Source organism: Cottoperca gobio, chromosome 6 (genome assembly GCF_900634415.1).
Source record: "Cottoperca gobio chromosome 6, fCotGob3.1, whole genome shotgun sequence".
Lineage (NCBI taxonomy): Eukaryota > Metazoa > Chordata > Actinopteri > Perciformes > Bovichtidae > Cottoperca > Cottoperca gobio.
The window spans coordinates 3,012,045-3,027,438 of NC_041360.1; the positions used below are offsets into that span (position 1 = coordinate 3,012,045).

General features: G+C 41.3%; 1 protein-coding gene across 1 annotated transcript in view; it reads right to left on the reverse strand.

The window, feature by feature from the left end:
• Window positions 1-14,809, reverse strand: part of bcar1 (BCAR1 scaffold protein, Cas family member) — a 36,584-nt gene extending 21,775 nt beyond the window's left edge. The window contains 1 exon segment of the mRNA XM_029434309.1: window positions 14,471-14,809. Within this exon segment, the coding sequence (XP_029290169.1) occupies window positions 14,471-14,482 (12 nt within the window). The 5' untranslated portion in view covers window positions 14,483-14,809.
• Between the last annotated feature and the right edge of the window lie 585 nt (window positions 14,810-15,394).

Sequence of the window (15,394 nt, forward strand, 5' to 3'; positions counted from 1 at the left end):
GATAAGTGAAGAGAAGCCATTCGTCTGTTTTCTAACTTGCATTAGGAAGTTCTGTCTCCTGTAACTTGAAAAAGATGGTGGGTATGTTATCTGTGTTCAATAGGTCTTTTGAGAAACTTGTGGCTGACAAAACAAAAGTCTGTGATTGTTTAACAATCATACGGGTTATGTTTGGAATAGTTTAGAAACTGTGTCTCCATATTTAACTGTAAAATGTCGTCCTCTGTACAAATCTTGGTCACAATTAAAAAACAGTTTTCTTTCACCACCATCAACTATCCGTATGAATTGTTTGCAGCTGTGAGTAGCTTCTCTCCTTCCTCTGTACATCATGGTGTCCATCAACAGCACACTTAGTAATCATGCTCACTGTTTTAAGATACTCAGGATGAAAACGCAGTTTGGAATTGGGAGCCAGCAGCTTTGATAAATGTTCCTGTGTTGAGCCATGGAGAGTGTGTGTCCTTACATGAGATGAACTGAACAATCCCAGCCACAGCTGTGCATATAATTAGGATGACAGCCATATTTTTATTAATTTTTATAAATGACATGCTGTGTTAGCATGCTGCCAAAGAGAGGGCAAAGTACAAGGGCACTGAACTGCTATTACTGTTTGATCATGATAAAGCCTGGGGTCGACAAACCAACATAAACACATAAATAAAGTCAATAGGTCTAATAAATATGGGTATATTTCATATTCAAAAGCCCTCTGATCTGAAGAGTCCCAACCTTCAGTCAACAGAATGGGGATTATATTGCACTGCATTCATTCATCATCATTCATTGCAAACACACACAGTGCACTACACGCATACAAGGGTCAAGACGTTTCACATTCCACATGACGGGAAAGCTAACATGTACTAATGGAAGCAGAAAATACAGTAAAACACACACACACAACACACTCACAAACCCAGCGTGCAAACAGAAACACCTCCCCTCAGTCTCTCTGGAACTCTTTGAAACTAAACCAATATTTGTCGTCCACGTCTGAACTCCGCCTGCTCTCCTCCCTCTCTGTGTCTGAGTCCCACCCCAACCATCACAGACTAGTACAGCCTGTACTGGCCCTATGCCAGGTCCACACACACACACACACACACACACACACACACACACACACACACACACACACACACACACACACACACACTGGCCATCTAAATGGGGCCATGTAATTGGCTTCAAGATTTATAATCAGACTTTTCTTTCACTGCACTGAAGGCCTGTTCATGGCTTCACATTGAGCAGGGACCGAGACAGAAAGAGACACTCGACCCTAATTTACTCACCTCATCAAATTCATTGAATGGTTGTGTTAACACGCACAGAGAATTCCCTCTTTAAAGGAGACAAACACATGCCAGACACTCTACAGTTGTGTGATATTCGGTTACTTTGCTTTCTTTTCTAGGTACTGGCCTTTCCTAAGTGTAACTTGTCATCTTATATGTTGCTAACAGTCCCCCTCCAGTCAAAGTGCGTTGCCTCCTGTTCCATCACTTGTATATTTGAGCTTCACAGTGCAGAATGATGTTTGTACAGTGTTTGACACTTGAAGGCTGTTTTCACTTTCATCTGCTGAAGGAGGAACGTTTTTCTGAGCTCACCTTAAATCTTTTCACATACCAGCAGAACTATCCTGGAGCCAATCCTGGTGCAGTATATAACTTGTGATGTGGAAACCTCAAACCTCAACAGCAGATATACTGTTGTGCACATGCAGAGAATATATACTGTATGTGCCTTATCTCTTTCTCTGTGTTATTTTGCAGTATCAGTACGCCTGCACTGTATGTGCACACACTGAACAGCTAACCAGCTATCTGTGTGAGCGCCTGTCCAATGCTCTTTCTCTCACTAAGTCTCTACATAGAAATATACACAGCTACTGAGACCAGACTGGGGTCAAACACACACAGTATTCACTATTAGAATTTCATTATCTATAAAATACAGACATGGACATGTTGAAATGATAAAGCTTTTTATGAAGCCAGGTATCACTCACTCACAGAACACAGAAGAAAACAACTTGTTTGTGTCCATTCCAGTGTCCAGAGAAACAGGAAGTGCAGTGAGCATGATTCACACAGCCTCCTGATTGGACAATGAGTCAGTGACTCGACCCTGAGGTCTTACAATCACCCTGAATAGCTTCTCATGCTCTCTATATTTCCGTCTCTTTGTCAATCCCAGTTGAGCGTGTCCCATCAGAGCTTCAGCCCAAGTATTAAAATGAAGTTAGAGTCTCACCATAAAAAGGGAAGAAACTGAATCCTGTTGATACATTTGCATATGTTTAAATAGTGTTTTATAGCACACAGTATCTGTCTGTCTCTCACTCTGGGGCTGTAACTTCTAGTGCTGGGCATTGAAGGCTGAATAAATGAAACTCCATGTCTGTATTGGTAATCTACTTTGTATAAAGTATAATAACAAACTTGTATCTACGTGAGAAACATGAGATGAAATGATGTAATTGATGGCAGTTTGTTCATTGACCCAATAAGTTATTTATTTATATGACAAAGTGCTGAAGTCTCATCTGCCTGCTGACAGCTCTGCAGTTGTGCTTCAGAACTTTTATAATGAGAAGCGTAAAATGATGAAATGATCTGCTTTATAGCCACAGAAATGTGCTGACATCTTCAAAAACTTTCTTTTTTTTAAAGACAATTTTTTAAATAATATGATTCACATCACAACTCTTGAAAATACATTTCTGAACTAAAAAGTATTCTATGTCCGGTCTGATAATCTTAATAACTTATTCTTTCATCAGATATATAAATAAGTGTCATTTTGGTATTGATACTGTATCATATTGGCACTAATATTGAACATTTTAAACACTCAGCCACGAAATGTCTTCTTCTTCTTCTCCAGCAGCACATGTGTCTGTTGTGGCAACACACAGAGGTGACTGTGGGAATCATGGCGGCTTTGAGTAAAGCAGGGAGAGACCGTGCTCAGTTCTACAGTACATGCCTACACTTGCTAAATATTTCTAAGGTTACTGACTCCATTCCACCGCAGAATGACTGAACGACATGAGCTGCGTGGACACTATGGTTTGACTAATACATTGTGAACAGACATCATTGTCTTCAGCCTAAATACAAGACATTTTGTCTGCTGAACAACTGCTACACAACAACCATTTCTCCATGAAACAGCAGCATGGTCAGAGCCGGGTCGTGTCACCATGACATGATATTGGATACACGATGTGTGATGTGTTTTTTGTTGTGGTCGACTCAAACAAGGTATGAGCAGAACTCCTGTCCAACAACACCAAACTGTTGTTATTGTAGAAGAGGATTCATGATCTAAGAAGCATTCCGTTTCCATCGTACGGTGGTGGGCTGCAATACTGTTTTAGATGCTGAATTACCAAGACAAGAATAGCATTCTGTTGGACTCTTTCTTTCTTCCTCTCATGCTTTACATGAGCATCAGCACCAAACGTCAGGTTGGAACTCTTGCACTAGTTTTCTGAAAAGTTGAGAGTTTTAGTTTTTCTTTTAGGCATAGATCGTACGCATGAAAAGCACCACAAAGCTCAAGTCAACTGTCATTGACTTGGTTTCGCTTCAGGATTGGGCTGCGATTGGTTTGCTCCAACACAGAAGAAAGGCATACGACACATCAGGGCCCAAGTATCTCATTTATACTCGGCTCTGGAGTAAAGCGCTTGTTGGACCGACCTAAAGTAAAGGTACTGTATTCTGTCAGTAAACATTCATTTAGCACTTTGAGAGAGTTTCATCCGTTAAAAGCCCAATCAGCTCTGTAGAGACATGGCTGGAAGCCCGCAAACATCCTTGTCTGCTAATCAGCGTGAGAAAGCCATCAAGTAGACACTTGTACATCCACTCTGCAGAGGCACTCTGGGAGTGTGGAGAACACAGTGGGAGCTAATCACATTAGCCAGACCTCTGGGATAAATCACAGCAGAATCAGGCCCCAACAATGTCACGTTACCACAACGACCGTTACCAAGGCAACCAGCTGCCACAGACCGTCGCCAAAACTTCTATGGTGTCGCGTCGTCAGGGAGACGACAGAGGATGAAAGAGAGCAGAGGACTGACAAAGAGAGGGTTTACAGGACTGACACTCCTCTGCTGACGCTTTCACTAAGAGAACTAAACATCTGATGAGCACGGCTCAATATATGAAGTCCATGAGACTGTTGTGCATATACAATATAACTGTCTATACAAAGCTGTAACTTTAAAAGAAAGCAAACTATTAATGCAGCAGTTATGTTTTGCAACTAGCAGGAAACATGAACTATGTCTCCAGAAGAAAAGTTGTACATTTCTCTAATCAGCCCTGTTATACTTTTTAAAACTACATTTTGCACGTGCAATTCTGGTCATTCAAAAATATGTAAATCCAAAATACAAAAATATGTAAATCCAACTTTTTGTCAAACATTGTCCACCTTAGTTATCTGCTAATACAGCAGCTATTATTTCATATGTTTTAGCTCATTTTAAAACATTACTGCTGACCAGCCATTCACTTCCATTTGTTCTGATGCATTAGCATAACTGTGACATCAGATACACACATGATGTTCACTGTGATGGATCACTTAACGCATACAAAGTTAATTATACACATGAAAAGAAAACAGGCTAAAGTCAAAGTGATGTTGGAGCCATTCCAACACTTATCACGTGCAATGCTCACCATGTTGCTGCTCTGCTGTTTTTAAATCATTGACATCATCTTCGACACACACAACATGTGTCTGAAGATGACCTTGAGCTCTTAGAAATATATGACAATTATGGATTAAACAATGACTCAATGAGTATGACAAATAATCAGCAAGAGGAATCAATCTTGAACATGCAGTTTTTCAATTAGTCCTCATGGTCTGCTTTGGATGGCTGGCAGTGCTGTGTGATGTGCATGTGAATGGACACAAGCAGAAACTGTGTGTAACAAACCCTGTGAGTGAAGTGACCTGCTGCTTCATGTAATACCATGAAGTGACAGCATTTACAGTGTAATGACTAGCAATTCATGTGAGAAAGCATTTAAGTATCATGTCTAAAATAAATTAGGTTTTGTGACATTTTTGTTAGTCAAGCTTTTTTATTTAGAATAACCAGCAACTCCAACTGCTGAAAGGTAAAACCAGAGAACGGAAGACACACAGAGATGTCCAGTGAGGAGAAAGTAATGTGAACAGCTGGTGGAGTGAGCTCAGTATAGACAGGTCACTCATCTGTGAGTGAGTGTGTGAGAGTGTGTGTGTGTGTGTGTGTGAGTGTGTGTGTGTGTGGCTTAATGTCCTTTGTGTCTTGCCTCCTATTTGACCCCTGGGGACAAATACTAGCCTGCCACAAGAGGTTTTATGTGTTTTAGTTTGTGCGTGTTTGTCTGCAAATGTGTGCATGTGTGTGTGTGAGTGTGTGTGTGTGTGTGCACCTATTCAACAGAATGCACAAAGAAAAACAGAAAAAAGGCACTTCATGGCACCCCCTGTGTGTCTCTTTCTCCATCTCCGTTATCCATCCAGCCACTTCTGGAGCAGTCACTATTTATTTCTGCTCTTTCTCTTTCTTCTCTCTCTTGTTTGTCTGCTCTGTCCATCACCTCCCAGCTCTGCTGCAGTAAGTCAAACAGCTCCCTGCAGCCTGGAGGGATTCTGTGTGAGCTGAAGCTAGGCAGAGCAAAGCGGGACTAGCTGAGTAGAAGAAGTGTGAGTAGAAGAAGTGTGACACTACGTCTGGTCAAGGGAAAACGTGTTGACTTGTTCTACATGATGTATCCTACCAGACAATGCACATATGCATTCAGTGCATGGACAACCAAGAGGGGACAAAAACAGCCCACACACAAGATAGAAACTCTGCTGCTGCTGTGTGTGTGTGTGTGTGTGTGTGTGTGTGTGTGTGTGTGTGTGTGTGTGTGTGTGTGTGTGTGTTTAATGTATTGCAATTTACTCTTTTTGTATGACATGTCTGATGACATGTCTGATGTGTCCTAATGTGCAAGTGAAAAAAGTGCATATCATACAAATTAAAAAAGGAGGAATACATGCAGTTCCTGCTTTAAATGTCAAGCGAAAACAATCTGTGGCAAAAAGATGTTTTACTGTAAGTTCCACAGAAGATCTACAAAGTTATTCAGTGTACAATTATATAAAATAGAGAAAAGTGACAAATCCTCACATTGGAGAAGCTGAAACAAAGATGTTTGACATTTTTACTTAACGATTATCTGAATATTTTAAATTGTTGCCTGTTAAAGCCCGTTATCATACAGTTATACAGTCAGCAAAACATCATATTGTGTATTAGCTTGTTGCTTAGACAAATATTCCATGTTTTGATGTCTGCACTATTTGATTTAAAGCAAATATTCTAGTTCTTTTGAGCATCTGCACATCTGGACACATCTGGTATATTTGGATTTCTGTGGGATTGAATGATGTTGAGCTGCACAGAGTTGGTAGTGACTGTCCCTTCAGCAGGTCAGTTGTTTTGTTGGTTCATTTTCCATTGGTTGATTAATCTTTTATTTTAGAAACTATTTTTAAAAGTTCTGTGAATATTCTCTGGAGTTTTTACCTCTGAAATCTGACATTATGACAGAGATTAGTCTTGTCTCTCAATTTCTTTCAATTAACAGGGTATCAGTACCTGGTGAAACATTTAGGATCCTTTCATAGACCAACAGAAACACCAGCCCCATGAGTGACAATGATAGTGATTAGTGAGCACAGTTAATGAGAGATCCAGAAAGATCACATTATATAAATAAAGGGAAAACATCACAAAATGACTGCAGGTCATAACGTCTTGTGGTGTTTAGTACTGTACTAACTCTGCTCTGTTTTGATTTGGTTGAGTGAACAAAAATATGGATATGGATCCTCTGATTACTGGAGTTTTTTCTAGTATTCCAGAACTGTTACTGTAGTTACTGTCCTGTGTCTTTGTGCACAACATGTGTGTGCAATGCATAGCTGAGGTGTGTGTGTGTTTGTCCCTGCTATTGCTGAAGCGAGCCTGGGCCTGTCGCTCTCTCTCACACACACACAGTCCCACTTACTACAGCATTCCTCCACATACAAACACACAACTCTCCTATTACCTCACATTCCAGAGGTTTCACAACACACACACACACACACACACACACACACACACACACACACACTTCAATGATTTCAGCATAAAGATGAGAAACAAACATATAAAGCATAACAATCCTCTTTTCCTTCCTTTCTTTGTTTCCCTCTCTCTTTCTCCTTCAGTCCGTCCTTCCCTTCCCCCTCCTCCCTCTTTTCCTGACCTGGCACGTCAGACTGTTCTTGAGAAATAGTTGTGAGTGCACGGCTGATTTGTACAACAGCAGAAAGAATGCTCGTGCTGCAGGACTCTGACGTTTACCGAGTACATGGAGACGGCTCTCTATATTAGTCATCCATCACTTCTTAGCCAATTATACTTACTGCTGTGTGGGAGCAGTAATGTGTGAAACTATGTTTTACTCCCTCAAGAACCTTAAAGGAGCACTCCACTGATGTTACCTGTAGAGGTCAGTTTAACAGCTGTGTCAGGTCTGTGGCTCTGGACGAGCTTTGTGATAGAATAACCCTGGTGATGTGTCCCAACCTTTCTGTAACTTCCTGAAACCGACAATCCAACATTCACTTTGGTGTGTGGGGGTGAGAAAGTAAGCTGGGTTTGAACTCTTCCTGTGAGCAACAGACTGCAACACTATAAATGTATTACAGGAGAGATGTCAGCTATATCCCTCAATTTAAAGGACATCGTGTCCCCCCCCTCTCAAGCCATCTTTGAGTATGACTATTCGGAACAGCTACACTTTTGATTTCAGATGTGGTCAGTCTTACAAACTAGTTCTGTGTGAGCATAACCCCAGCCTAAGGTGAAAAACTTCTGAGTTGCATTATGGGACATGTAGGATCCAGTGACTTTAGAGCTTGACCGATACTAGGGACTGAAGTCAGAATATCTTGGCTTCTGTTACACTCATTTTGACCATTCTCTTTTGCAAGTCCTCCAACTTTGTGTAAATGCAATGGTTGTTCATGTTCATGGACCTTTTAGTGGCTTGTGGTGAAACCTTCTTTGGTCGATGTCCCTCAGTGCCTGTGTGTGTGTTTTCTGAAGGAAAGGGTTCTGTCTGTCTTTGGTGATTCTTCAGGTGTCCAATGGTCCCTGAAGACCATCTTAAAGTTCTCCTCATGGTGCTTTCTGAGGAGCCTTCTAGAAACCTTTCATTTTTAACTTTAACACTTTAAACATGTCAAGTTATAAATAGACATGCATTTAATGGGTCATTTTTGCACCTTTTGGTGCTAAAAAATACAAAATAATATGTGCAAACAGCTCCAGCTTAATGTAGCCTGCTAAGTGCTAGTTAAGGCTGCTGCTTTAAGAAGTGAAGATCCAGCTGAAGAATTCCTGCCTTCAGGCCATGACTAACAGGAGAAACAACAGCAGGGATTGTGCAGCCCCGAGCACAGGATAGGCTGACAGAGACGTGGCCTGAGTGCTGCTTAACCTGTTGACAGACAACTCTGGTAGGAACTTATGAATAGCTGCCAGACACACACACACACACACACACACACACACACACACACACACACACACACACACACACACACACACACACGCACAGATAGTTGGCTGGCTTAAAGCAGCTCTTCCTAGCAGAGACACATATTACTCAAGTAGAAGTACATTTTATTAAGGCTTAGTTTGACTAAAATCATTTTTAAACCAGTAACCAAGTTAGAAGTGATTCCTCTAAAATGTGTTACCTTAAAAATACCGTTAATTTGGGTTTTATTTTATCCCATTGGATTGGCATGTTTCACTTCACTAACCGGACATCATGGTCATGTTTACCAATTTCTGTTAGAGAATGGGGAAAATTTGGAGCATTAAGGACCATGATTGTGAACCAACACCTGGAGAAATGAGCAATACACTGCAGAAGATCCGAACGTGTGTCCACACACCTGTGTTTAGGGGCTTTACTAACCTGCACTTACACAGGTAGCAAAGACTTGAGCTAAACCCTGCGGACACACCCTCTGATCACTGAGGGTGTATGTCAGTGACAGACAGATTACAGTCTTTATTTCTCTGCTCAAAACACACTTATGATCAAGTGCAGAAGCCTTCGTTTTTACACAGGAATACAACGTTCAAAACACAGAAGCTCAAAACCACCAAGACATGAAGCCGCATGAAAAGCATCAATATTTTGTTATGTTATATCGCCACAGAAATGCTAGGAAAAACAACAGACCAAAGGTGTATGGTTTAAGATGGTTTCACAACCACAGGGGCGTAAATCTCCACACTGGTGAACTGTGACACTTTGATCGCTCACATAAATCTGTTGAGAAAGCTGCAGCTGAAACTGCAGTGTTGACTCTATGATTCAGCACTGAGCAGCGGGGCAAAACATGCAGTGATTCATAGCTTGTTGTTGTCTACTAACTGTACTTAACTGTACTGTGAAAGCAAGGGCCCAACATACAGGTGCATACTGAATACCTATACAGTATTTATATATACTTCATATACTCTGGTGCGAGTTATCAGCAGAAAGGTTTCAGCTCAATTAGGTGAGTATTCTATCAGCCAAACACCGTAGTTAGTTCATCAAAGTTCAGTCCTGATCTTTGGGAGCCAAGTGTTAAAATGATTTAAGGTAAAAAGGTCCACTTGAAAACTTTTTTCAAAGTTTTCAGTTGTTTTCAACAGATCACGAGAAGCAGTTGAAAGGACCTTTGAGTTTAAGATTAGTATGTTACACATCAGGAAAACAGTTTCTATTTCATTACTCTGACGTCCTGTCTGAGGACTGTAGGAACAAACCCAGGTGGATGAGAATAGGTATTCTTCTAACTATGACCTGAGCCACCGTGATGCTTTAATCATTCTCCACACAAATCCATAGAATTACGTGAACTCATCGTATTCATGCTAATTCTGAAGACAACCCATTGAAACATTCTGGAAAAATAACCCGGCCTATTAATGAGTGAAGAAAGTACATTTGACCCAGTGTGTTCACGTTGCGGGAGATGACTATGACACTAAGAATGTTTCATGGGAACGCTGTCTCTAATGGGCCGTCGATGACCAGAGTGCTATGAGTCAGGCCAGGACAAAGCCTTGTCTTTCAGGATTGGTCCAAATCTCAATGTGTCTGAGAGAAACTGCAGCATTTATGTCCAAAGTGACTTATCTGACACATTTCACAGACTCAGAAGACTTGACAATAGAAACATAATTTTTCAAACATCGTTGGTTTGGAGTGGTTATTAGAAAAAAAAGGAATGTTGGATGTCGCAATGTCCCGGATTCAGAACTGCTCGGGACCTTTGTAGCATAATTCCCTCATCTTTCTGTGTCTAACCCTAACCCTAACCCTACCCCTACTCCTAACCCTATGCTAGCTAATACAATACTATTTTATGTAAAATAAGTGTGTGCAAATATGAACTGTTTCATAACCATCTTAGTTACTTAGTGTCTTGTAAGCCAAACGGGCTGAGCTCCATGAGGTTCACAATCAATCAATGTAAAAGAAGGATTTTCCTGTTTTGGCCATGTCCACACTGATGGACATGAACCTTTAAAAACAGCTGGATGTCATTAGCTCATGTTTTAGTCTGGACAAGACTAAAGCTGTCATCTGACTGCCAACCTTTAATATGGTTCTCAGGATTTGACACTTGTACCAACAACTGAAATGAAGCCGGTTTTCAGTCACACTGATGTTTTTTAAAAATATATTACTGTTGTGAATTGCAACATACAGTAGGACAGAGGTAGACACTCAACATGCAGCATGGTCAATGCTGGGTCAGGTTGTACTGGGAGTTAAAACACTTTGTTATTACTGATGAGAATGACATAATAAATACATCATATTCATCTGCCATCTGTGTTTGTGTGCGTATGTGTGTTTGTTTGTGTGTGTGTGTGTGTGTGTGTGTGTGCGTATGTGTTTGTGTGTGTGTGTGTGTGTGTGTGTGTGTGCTTATGTGTTTGTGTGTGTGTGTGTAACCATTTTTTTACATACGGTCCAATCCTGGTGTCCTCCCTCTGAACTCAGGTAATCATCTCACATGATGAATACAGACATAGATATGTTTAAGTTGTTCAGTGTGATCACTGAGGCTCAAAGCCTTTTCAGGTGCTCTGTGCAGTGTCCAAGCACCCTATGGTATGTGGGTCAAAGGTGACGGTCACGTTTGCTGCCATATATGAGTCACATAGTACTACCTATGCTTATGCACTGGGAAAAAGTGTCAGGTAAAATCAGGACCTGAATGAAAACACAGTTTCAGGTGTCTAAATGAGAACATATAGAGCAGAACTTAACTGACTGACTGGCTTGTGTTCTGATTGGCTGATCCACTGCTCCACTGACTGACTTTATGGGTGACACCTGTGTGTGTGTGTGTGTGTGTGTGTGTGTGTGTGTGTGTGTGTGTGTGTGTGTGTTTCTTTTACTCAGGGGTCAGTGAAGACGAATCATTGGATCTGTGTTCAGTGGATCTGTGTGTGTGTGGTTTGGTAGACGGGGGTGGTCTGCTAATCACTGTGTCTGTGTGCGTGTGTGTGCGTGTGTGTGTGTGTGTGTGTGTGTGTGTGTGTGTGTGTGTGTGTGTGCATGTGCGTGTGTGTGTCACACAAACACAGACAGACAGAATGGAATTCCTGTTGTAAGCCAGGCCTCCATGACTCAGTCAGTGAGTCAGGAGAAATACATGGGCAAAGAAAAGAGTACTGACACAACGAGGTCCAACACTGGGAGTCATTCATATCTTTATATTATTATTACAATGCATAACAAGGACCTGCATGCATAATGTCTAAATATAAAGAGAACAATACAGCTGGGTATATGATGTTTGTGATGTGGTTGTAAAGTAGACTAACCATGCTGCATACAGAAAACTTGTTCCCACTGAATAAAAAACATCTTCTTCCTCTGTGTTATATATATATATATATATATATATATATATATATATATTGTTGTCCAAAATATATTAAAATACATCAGTGAGCCACACTGCTGCACTGGGTGACATGTTCCTTCATTACATACACCGTCCTGCTGCCAGAAATACTCACTAGAGCACCAAATATAGATTAATACGCTGCTGAAAATAGTCCCTAACAAATGTATTATTTCCTCCTGGAAAACGTTTGATAAAAACTACAGCGAGCAGCTGTTTTAGGAAATAACTGAGCCTTTGTTAAACATGGCACTATAGACTGGTAATTGTTAAATATCTGACCTTAGAGATACAGAGTAACATCAGTGTATTCTCAAAGTAATCTTTTGTATTGGTACTATCACTTTTTATCTTTTTGTACATAACCAACAGTCATCAGATATCAGAACAATATCTCTGCATCATCGTCAAACACTTGTGTAGCACCATCTTTGCATTTACAAATGGGAGGGATGCATTGTCAACATTACACTCATAAATACAGAGACTTTAGTTCAGCACCAACGTGCACAGAGTTGTTAGTCTTTGACAGTCAGTAAGGAGAACTCACCTTACAGCAAGATTAGAATATTTCCATATCACACACTATATGACTTTATCAACACCAGCTGACCCACACTGGAACAGACCAACACCTGTGACGGCCAGTTCATGTTCATCATCGCCTTTCTGCCTCACGTGCAGTCTTGGAATCTGTCTTTTAATAGTTATTTAATGTAATAATATTACAGTGATCAAAGTGCATTAAAACGTTACTGTGTATCTGACTGAGCTGTAGCTGAACCGCTGTGTGCAGGTCCTGAAATGTACAGATGTATTTGTTTCATGTAACATACATTTTCTTTACAAATTGAAATGCCAAAAATCGACATCACTGATTTCTTTCCTTTTCTGCTTTTCTTAATAACTGTAGCTATAAACATAACTATAAAAAGGACCAGCTTTACTTAGTTTACATTTAAGCCAATCATTTCCCACTGAAAGTGAAACATTGACATGAGAATGAGCCGACACAACATGGCAGCGCTGTACAGTCTTTGACATGGCTGCCTCTGAGTTCCACAACACTGGAGTCTTATTTTATATTAATTACACACTAATTACTGCCGTGTAATTACTCGTTACACACACAGCAATCTCGTCCACAGTATTTCACTGTCTGCCACATTCCTTACTGTGTAGTTACCCCAAACACACACACACACTCATGCAGTGGTATGACATGAGCAGTGAGCCAACACTGACGCAGAACCTTTCAAACAATAGCAGGGAAGGACTGTTGCTGCTTTTTCTTTCTATCTCTATTCTAACTACTTTTCTCTCCCTCATCACCAAACCATTATTCTCTTCCTCCAGTCGACCAGCCCCCCTGTCTCTCTCTGTTTTACTAAATCAATTTCATATTCAATACTTGCACATATCATCTTGTCCTGCCCCTCTTTCTCTCTCTGCTCTTGTTTTACTAAAGCATTTTTCTCTTTCAGCCGACTGGTTGCCTCTTTCCTCTGGTCATAAAACCTTCATTTCTCCCCACTTTCCTCTGAGTCAGCAGAAAGACAGACCACTCGCTCTCCTTTCTTCCGTTCTTTCTTTATGCCATAAATCGGGCGACGGCCCTCTGCTTTGTGTTCAGATTCTGATGCATTCAAGGAAGGAAGTTTAAAAGAAAACCAGCGCAGTGTATCTTAAGGATTCAGTGAGGAAAAGTCTCAAGGGGATTACAGGCATCGAGCCACAAACCTTTACTAAGTTCTTCTTCTAGCATTCTGATATGCAACCCAGAACTGTCACATACTTCTTTCATTTTCATTTTGAAGTTGTATTTCTTATTTCTCACAGCATACCATTATACTCAACTAGAAAACTATTCCCATACAAAACAAGACAATAACAGGTAACCAGGAAAAACAGGAGGAACTTTGTCTTTTCTGTCTCTGCACATTCCTTTACAGGACAGTGAAGTTAGACAGTGTGTCCTGACTTTAAACCCTTTACCACTAACAAACAACACACACACACACACACACACACACACACACACACACACACACACACACACACACACACACACACACACGCCCCACTGAGAGCAACAAAAGGTAGGAATCCACAGAGAAAATGTTAACTCTAGTTTCCCTCTCCTCCCCCTTCACATTTTCTTCATACTGAAGTCCACCCCCCCCCCCCCCCCCCCCACACACACACACCTCAGTCCTTGCACAGCTGGGGCATAGCAGGTCCTGCTCAAACACACACACACACACACACACACACACACACACACACACACACACACACACACACACACACACACACACACACACACACCAAAAAAGGCACAAGATTGAAAGAAATCAGAGAGTGCCATAGAGGCAGTGATTTAGCATCTCCCTCTGTCACACACACTCACCAGATAGTTCATTTTTTCCCTGCTGCAGTGAGGAGGCTGTGGTAACTCCGGGGCAGGGCTGTAGCTCAGCCCCTGTGAGACACTTTGCCAACTCGATCCTTAGCAAAGAGTAGATCCCAAAAGATCCCAAAACTCTTCCAGGTCTCCTCCTCCGCCCTCCTTCCTTCCTATGTCCTCCCTCCTTCTTCTCTGTGTCTCTCCTTCTGTCTTGTTCAGTCTTGTTTTCAGTAGTCAAGCAGATCCCGACACATTCTGCCGCTCCGTGATCTCACACAGCAAGAATGAGACTGCTGCTTGGCCCATTTACTTCTACCCCGCTCGCCCCTTCTTTCTCCCTTGATCTCCCTCTCTCTCTTGCCTGAGGAAAAGAGGGAGGAGTGTGTAACCCGACACGTCACTTCCTGTTGGATCCTGATATTCCCTCTCTCCAGTCTGGCCATTGGCCCGAGGAGCTCTTCTCATGTAAATCAGCTTTGCCCTCCCACTGTCCCTTCCCTTCTCCCCCCCTCTCTCTCTCCCCCTGGCTGTGAGAGACAGTCAGTGCTGTGGGTTGCTGCACAGACACTCACAGTGTACTGCACATGAGCAAAAGGAAACATTACCTCATCTAATTGTCTTTACCCTCAGATTGCTGGTCCTTTGTCACCATGCGTAAAGAGCCGCTAACTAACCTGAGGCTGCTTCAGCACCATATAAAACACACTCACTGTGAGTCATGACAGCTGATTGTATAAAATAATATTAACTTTATGTCAGAAAAGTTCAGTAACATTATATTTTATATTAATATTGAATTGTAAATTCATGGGAAAGTCGAATGTGACCACGTGTTTAATTGCCACACTTCCAATTAATGCGCATTTATTAACTGCTATTAAAAACTAAGAGTATTTTAGTCACAGTGCAACATTTCTTTGAATTGTC